The sequence below is a fragment of the Rhinoderma darwinii genome, chromosome 4 (assembly GCF_050947455.1).
Source record: "Rhinoderma darwinii isolate aRhiDar2 chromosome 4, aRhiDar2.hap1, whole genome shotgun sequence".
Lineage (NCBI taxonomy): Eukaryota > Metazoa > Chordata > Amphibia > Anura > Rhinodermatidae > Rhinoderma > Rhinoderma darwinii.
This window is the reverse complement of record NC_134690.1, coordinates 92,478,223-92,486,554: the sequence shown is the minus strand read 5'-3', so window position 1 is coordinate 92,486,554 and position 8,332 is coordinate 92,478,223. Positions and strand designations below refer to the sequence as shown.

The 8,332-nt window shown below is 40.3% G+C and overlaps 1 protein-coding gene across 1 annotated transcript in view; it reads right to left on the bottom strand.

The window, feature by feature from the left end:
• Positions 1 to 937: 937 nt before the first annotated feature.
• Positions 938 to 8,332, bottom strand: part of KLHL30 (kelch like family member 30) — a 27,012-nt gene continuing 19,617 nt past the window's right edge. Inside the window, exons 5-8 of the mRNA XM_075863957.1 lie at positions 6,557 to 6,712; positions 6,262 to 6,450; positions 2,927 to 3,072; positions 938 to 1,385 (exon numbers count right to left, since the gene is read on the bottom strand). Of these exons, the coding sequence (XP_075720072.1) occupies positions 1,128 to 1,385; positions 2,927 to 3,072; positions 6,262 to 6,450; positions 6,557 to 6,712 (749 nt within the window). The 3' untranslated portion in view covers positions 938 to 1,127. The remainder of the gene's footprint in view (positions 1,386 to 2,926; positions 3,073 to 6,261; positions 6,451 to 6,556; positions 6,713 to 8,332) is intronic.

Here is an 8,332-nt window from a genome sequence, read left to right as displayed (position 1 = left end):
GCATAGGGATCCTTTTAGATCGCTATGTGCTGTCTTATACTAACACATTAACGATACTGAAGTGTTTAGACAGTGAATAGACATTCCATGGGATGTCTATTCACAATCCCTGCACTTCGTTACTCTGTCTGTGGTAGTTACAGCAGAGCACAGCATAATCTCATTGTAACCTGTCATCTACAGCGTAATCTCGCGAGATTACGCTGTGCTCTGCTGTAACTACCATAGACACATTAACGAAGTGTAGGGATTGTGAATAGACATCCCGTGGAATGTCTATTCACTGTCTAAACACTTCAGTATCGTTAATGTGTTAGTATAAGACAGCACATAGCGATCTAAAAGGATCTCTATGCGCTGACTTAATGAATGGAGAGGAGTGCATGATGCTGATTGGTCAGCGCCACACACTCCTCTGTACAACGCCCACTTGGTCTGAAGTAAAAACACGCCCACTTGGGCATTAAGACACTCATTAGCATAAATCTAAAATCACTAATAAAGTGGTGAAAATAGATTGTTTTTTTGTAAATAAAAAGCATTACGGTCACCCACAATATAGCGCCCATCTCCTTATGTATGAGATAGGGCACTTATAATGTGGCAACAGAGCCTCTTTAAATACTAACTTGTACAATGCATTTATAGTTGAGCAAAGTATAATGTAGACTAAAAGAAATCAGAGAAACAAAATAAAACCTTCTAATTAAAGAAATGCAAAAGTAAAATCCATATAGATCTTATTAGGAGGGGAAAAATCTTCTGATTTGCATTTTTTTTCTTGCTCCTCAAGCTTGAATTCGTAAAAGCCACACAGTCATATATAAATCAGTGTGTGCTACATACTATACTAAAAATGCTAAAAGTTAAAATATAAAACAATTCAATATATCAATGTAGATCAAGCTTCAAGCTGTAAAAATGAAAATCACCTGCCAATATCCAGCAGTTTGCATGACAGGTTTGCGAAACTTATAATAAAACAACAAGCTTGTAAGTGAATGTAAATTGTCAATAACAGTTCCTTTGTCAGAATCTCGGACATTTTATATCACTTTTTAAAACCTTATTTTCTCATTTAACGTCAAGCTTGTGCTGGTTTTGCTTATAATTTGGGTAACTTCCATTCAAACTTCCATCTCTGTTTGTCCTTCGAATACACTTGTCCAACGGGATGTGTCCATAAAGATGGCGGATGTACCATGGTACATCCAACGGCTTGGCAAAGCACCCTCTCGAGTCCAAATATCTGAACTGCTGTCATATGACTCCATCACCACACTATAGTCTCGAGCCATGCCATGCCAATGACCCCCTGTCACATAGATGCTAGAACCAACAGAGGTCATGCCTCCATTCTCATGAAGCGTATGTAATAGCTGTACCTAATAATAAAAACAGAAGATAACTCTGACAAAAATTCCGGTCTTTTTTTATTTGTTAAGCATCGTCAGCATGTGATATTAGCAAATAAAACAGTGAGAGTCCGTTCATCTACATCCTTACAAAAATGTGTAATAAAATTAATCAGCAATAAAATTGGCGCATACACCGAATAGGTCCCCATTTTACCCTGCGTATAAGGCCGTAAAGAGTGAACTATTGACATATGCCTAATGGCTAATCTATACAAAGGAATACAGTAAGAAAATATATAATTTTTTTTATTACAATCGGAGAACATTGGCTATTTACTGTATACATAGTCACTGAAATCTTCCTGACTTGGTGGTGTAAACAGAGCCTAAATAGAGCTTCACCACCATTATTATAACTTTCAAAATTATTAGACATAAATGTCTAGAATTTTTAAAATATTGATATTGTTTTTGCTAGTAGTACCTGTTACGGTAGGACTATTGTAGTTTAACAACTCTCACTGTGAAATAACCTTTTGCTATACTGATGATGTAGCTGCCTTTCCTATACATGCAAATTATTTCCACAGCTCATGGTTTAAATAGTTCCTATTCCAAATTACTTTAATTAAGCTTGAATAAAACTATTAGTAAGATCTCTTCTAAGGTGTAATATTAGATTAGAATCATGTGTTCTTACTCTTCTTTTATGCACCAATAAGTATTAGGGTATGTTCACACGCAGAGTCAAAAACGTCTGAAAATACGGAGCTGTTTTCAAGGGAAAACAGCTGCTGATTTTCAGACGTTTTTTGAGAAACTCGCTGTTTTCCGCAGCGTTTTTTACAGACGTTTCTGGAGCTGTTTTCATTGGAGTCTATGAGAAAAAACGTCCCAAGAAGTGTCCTGCACTTCTTTTGGCGAGCCGTCATTTTACGCGCCGTATTTTGACAGCGACGCATAAAATGACAGTTCGTCTGCACAGAACATCGTAAGACCCATTGCAAGCAATGGGCAGATGTTTGCAGACGTATTGGAGCCGTCTTTTCAGGCGTAATTCGAGGCGTAAAACGCCTCCATTACGACTGAAAAGAGGTCGTGTGAACATACCCTTATTTGCTTTTGCAGATGCTGCTTGGAATTGAGTGCCACTGCATAGCTTGCGATAAACTGCATAACTAAATCCTTCTCTTGCTTGAGAATTCCCAATTGTATTGCCTCTTGTATATATATATCTTATATACAGCCATACTGCTACTATGGTTTAGGTGCATTACTTTAAATTTTTCAACAATATATTTTTGCCATTTAACTGCCCTGAGTGTCGGCTTGTTGGGGTCTTTTTGGAATATAATTGACAATTGTCAAAATGTTCTCAAATTTGTTCTCCCATAAAACAGCATTACAAAATGTAATTTAACCTTAATTGCAATGCATTACATAACCAATAATTCTGCTTCGATGAACTTTGTATGATAATATATGTTTTAGGATATGTGTTCCTTAAGCAAGTTGCTTTCTGAAGCAATATCCCCAAAAAAATCAAAGAAATACATAACCATGCTCACCTTTTTCCACAGATTAACTTCTTGAAGATACATATAAACTTTCTTGGTGTTATCAGCAATAAGATACACAGCTCCTCCCAGGGTGCAGCATCGAGGTGAGGACAGGTATTTCGGGATGAATGGAGATGCAATGACACACCAGCTATCTGTAGTCCACAAGAAGCATGATCATTACATACATATGTATAATGTGGTTATTGGGTTTCAGAAAATATATTTAAATATGCCAGATTTTGTGCATTACTGATCTAAATAAAGTGGTGTATTAAAAGATAGTGGGCCATAGCAAAGGTCGAAATGGAACCCACATTATGGTTTCAGATTTTTCTATCCAAGACAGTAGGGCTTGGTATTTGTTTCCATCTCCACCCTTTTTCATAACCCTTGGCCAATTCCGCCACCTTCTTGTTTGATAACAATGCAGTTCCTCTGAAAAAAGGGAATCCTGCACGGGATCTTGTCAACTTTGCCCCACTCTCTCCAAGGGCCCCATAGCAGCTGCATAGTCCCCCTCTACAATATGTACGCCCTTGGCTAAATAGTAGACAAATTTGACAATAAGGCCCTTTTACATAGGCGAATGAGCACTCGTACATACATCGTTTCCGATCACTGGCCTGTGTAAACAGGGCATCGATTAGCAGATGAAAAAGCGAATGCTTGTTCGACGGTGGATTACATCTTTTATACTGCAAAAAAAATTGCTTGCTTGTCAGTAGCACATATCCCCATGTAAACAAGGGATGTGCTGCAGACAAGATGCAAATTGTATGACGAAGAACTATCATATTAATGATCACTCGTCTCCATGCATTCCAACTACTGCTCCATGTACTGTAAATTGAGCTAACCGAGCACCGATCGGACAGGAAATCGGGCTGTGTGAAACCAGCTTTAAAAGGTGCTTATTTACCTAGTTCATCTGGAATAAATAGGTGCACAGGATGCACTTATTACTGTGATAAAGTGAGTGATAAAGGGCCATGGCGGAAGTCGGACATAACCCGTGAGCAAGTCACAAGTCATCCCTTTTGCTACTTCACTTATTGGTGATATTACTCGTTAAACTACTTTGCATCTTTGATGTTTTATGAATGCACTAGACTATGATACATGGTTTAGGTGGTGTGTTTTTTGAAGGGTAGATTCTTTATGTAGTTATTGTAAAGGATCTGCCAGGCACAGCTTCGGGGTTAACTTCCATAGGTAATCAGTCTTCACCTGAGTCTATCTCTCTGAGACTGACTCCAGCTTCCACCACTCAGGCTGGCAGGCTTAGGAGTGGGAGAGCCTATCGCAGCCTGGCCAGACTCAGCTAGCACCGGCCCTCTGTCTATTTATACCTGCCTTTCCTGTTCCTCCTTGCTTGTGATTCTTTCCGTGTGGTTTCCTGGCCCAGCTACAGCTCCTAACAATTTGATCCTGCTCCATTCTGACCCTGGCTTTCTGACTACTCTTCTGCTCTGCGTTTGGTACCTCGTGCTCTCCTGGTTTGACTTGGCTCATTCACCACTCTGTTGCTCACGGTGTTGCCGTGGGCAACTGCCCCTTTCCCTTTGTTTTATATTCCCTTGTATGTTTGTCTCGTGCACTTACTGAGCGTAGGGACCGCCGCCCAGTTGTACCCCGTCGCCTAGGGCGGGTCGTTGCAAGTAAGCAGGGACAGAGTGGCGGGTAGATTAGGGCTCACTTGTCCGTTTCCCTACCCCTATCATTACAGTTATTTAAAACAATTTGGTTATTTTACTTGTAAGGAAACGTCCGTCTCTAAGATTGTCATGACTACTAGCCTTACTTCTGGGTGGCTCTGGTTTGAGTTTCATTGTTGCTTGTGAATTTCTTTTTGTATGCAAGTATCTGATCAAGGTTCTGGCTACACCCTGTATCACCTGACTATTTGGATTCCTGGAACTGGATCTCTGCTTTGTCTTTAGACGCTTTTGCTCACTGATTTGGACATTCCGCTCTCGGCTGTTTTTGACCTCTGCAACTCATGGTATTCTTCTGCTTTTTGATTTGGACTTACAGTCTCTCTTGGTTGTGTACTCCTTTTGCTGTTTACCCTCTGGCTGTCTAATTATCCGTTCTGGTATTGCCTGCATTGCACCTCCTGTCCAACACTGTATTCTGTTAATGCAACCTGGGTTCTATGCAGCCAAATCCAACCTGCCTTGCGTGTGGGCTCAGGTGAAGACCATAGAGTAGCATTAGACGGCTGATCAGAGTAGTGACAGACTTGAGGTAGCAGATTACCTGCACGCTTTATCCAGACAGTCTCCAACTGCCTTTGGGGAATCGCTAACAAAGCAATTCCATAACTTGCACTCTGGGGAATTGCTCAACTAGTGATTCTGTTACATTACTTATATACAACTTACTCTTTGATGAGTCTTGCACTTTATTTTAACCTTTTAGGTTAGAATTCAATTATTTGTCTTGACTAGTAGCTGTATTTGCTGAAGAATGATTAGTGAGGGAACAGCTTATTATGGACTGTATGCACTCTTTTAGCATGTTTAAATTGTTTTTAAAGGGAACCTGTCACCAGCATTTCACCTATTAATCCAGCAATACCTGGTGGTAGTGGGTGAAAAATCATTTCTATATAACCTATAATTGTCTTCTTAGTCGGCGCTATAGTTTTAGTATTCAGTTTTTTTGTGTTCCCACACCGTATGCTAATGAGCATAAAAGAGCCTTATCTTCGTTTGAAAAGTCAAATCTTCATTTGAAAAGAGTCAAATCTTCGTTTGAAAAGAGTCAAATCTTCATTCCTCAAGTCTTTCCGAGTTTACCCCGCCTCCTTACTTTTGATTGACAGCTCCTCGCCTTCCCCCAGCACACAAAATCCTGCGCTTGTGCACTGATGTCCTCTTCTGGTGTGTGCGCACAAAGGGACATCGGATTATTAAGATGAAAGGCGCGAAATATTTGCAGACCGTTATTTACAGTCGGAGAAGGAGTTTAGGAGAGGGGATAACGGCAATGAACTTTTTATAGCAGCGGCCAGTGAGGGATATGTAAAGTTCAATAGGTGAAATGCTGGTGACAGGTTCCCTTTAAGCTTTTTTTGTATGTTTAGTTTTGAGTCCTTTTATTGAATATATGAGTGCACAATTATTTTTTTTCACACAGCACTTTGTCTTGTTTATACAAGTACATGTATAGCAGTTTGTTTAATGTGCAGTCATGGGAAGACAAAGCCTTGAAATATTTTGCAGATTTATGCTAGTCAATGCAAGTTATATAACATATTACACCACATAAAGAAAATTAAGGTAAGTCATGTCATATTATTCTGTGGAGACGGAATGTAGTTTAAAATGGCTTGATACCTGTAGATGGATTATAGCATTGAAGCGTCAGTGCATTGTACTTTATGGCACAGGATCCAACCAAGTACAGCTTTCCATTGCATCCAACAGCAGTAAAATTGCTGACATACTTCTGTGCGGGGCTTACTGATGACCATAATCCGCTGTAGGGGTCATAACACTCTACTTCCACCGCTTCAGGTAGGGTTCCTATTAAAAGAAAAAGTCATTGGTGGATATTTGGGGTATAGCTTTTGAAATTCTGGTGTTTCTACCAGAAATTAATAATTTATAGATATTTATCACAACAACCAACCTCCAATGACATATATTTCCCCATTTAGAGAAGCACTGGCATGATTGGTCCGTGGATGAATCATAGGTGATAATGGTTTCCATATTCTTTCATTCAGTATGAAGCGCCATCCTTGACGTGTGGACCAAGAGTCATCTCGAGAACCACGAGAACCACCTAGTAAGGAGAAAAAGAGGAAGTCTAAAGAAAGTGGCACCTAAGTGTAAAAGTCCACTATGAACCTATTACAACCCATGTGAATAATTATATATGCAGATATGTACAAAATATATTTCTCTTCAATGGCTCTATGTTTGGAGTACTGATTATATTCATTCTCCACATATGCAAAAGTTCAAGACGATAAGTAAACAACTTTCAGGCGGAGCAGTATTTGAGCTGAACATCAGGGCAGGGGCGGATTGGGAGCTTAAAGTGGCCCTGGAAAAAATCTAAACATGGCCCACGTTGTGGGTGGGGCCAGCAATAGTAGGCGGAGTCAGCAAACCGTTAGTTGTAGCCACATTGGTGATAGATGTAAAAATGCAGCCCTATTATTGTCAGCATTCTGCTGTGTTCACATCCGCATTGGACGCTGATAGGCGGCTTTCACACCACAGTATATCTATTAATATAATGTATGTGCTGATAAAGCTTCCAGGAGATGCATTAAACAGTTTTAAATACGGATGTCTCTGCTGTCCGTCCTCCAAAGATGCCCATGTTAAAAAAAAAAAAGCACATTTATATGCATTGGAATAGCGCAGCCTACAAAGCGATTCCACGCAGCAAAAAAAATATTTTTTATCCTCTGTTGGGTGTACGGGGGTCTATGGATCCATTTATCATAGGCGTCAAGGGCTCTCCCGCCACATACAGTAAACTGATATACATACCATGGTGTGAAAGAAGCCGAAGAAGCTTCTATTGCATGGAAAAAAATAGTGACCAAAATAGTGCAGCATGCTGGGCAGCAAGTGGTAGGGGTACTATGGAGAATAGAAAGTGGCAGGTCAGGGGGGAGGGTGTTGGTGAAAGCTGGGCCATATTTAGAGTTGATGCTGCCCTATAACTCCTGAAGTTACGGAAACAGCGCAGCTCGCTGACTTTGCGGCTCCAGCGCTGGACCCAGGAAACGTAAGTGCAATAATTGCTTCGCTTTTTTATGTGTTACTACTTATTCAATTTTTTTGTGTTATTTACAGGTTCGGTTGTTGGACTACTTTGGTTTTTAGGACTACTTAGATGGCAGCGTTTTTTTTTATTCTCAATAAAACGGTTAATGAGGGTTGTGTGGGAGTTTTTGAGTTTTTGATTTCAATAAAATATTTATTTTTAATGTCTGTTGTTTTTTTTTTTTCTTTATTACTACTGCCTTAGTAATGGCCGCTGGCTGATTTACAGCATCCATTACTAAGGAGGGGCTTAGTGTTAGCCGGTTCAAAGGCTAACATTAACCCCCCCCCATTATTACCCCGGTACCCACCGCCACCAGGGGTACCGGGAAGAGCCGGGTACGATCCAGTACCCAACCATCTGTAGCGACGGTCGGGTACTGGTGCGGCAGCAGGCTGGTATTATTAGGCTGGGAAAGCCCAAAAACAGTGCCGCTTCCCACCCTGATATTGCTAGCCTGCTGCTGCTGTGTTGTATCTGGCTAGTTATGAAAAATGGGTTGGGGACACCACATCTTCTTTTTCTTGATTCATTTATTTTTTATTTAAAAAATGATGTGGGGTCCCCCCTATTTATCATAACCAGCCAGATACAACATAGCAGCAGCACGCTAGCATTACC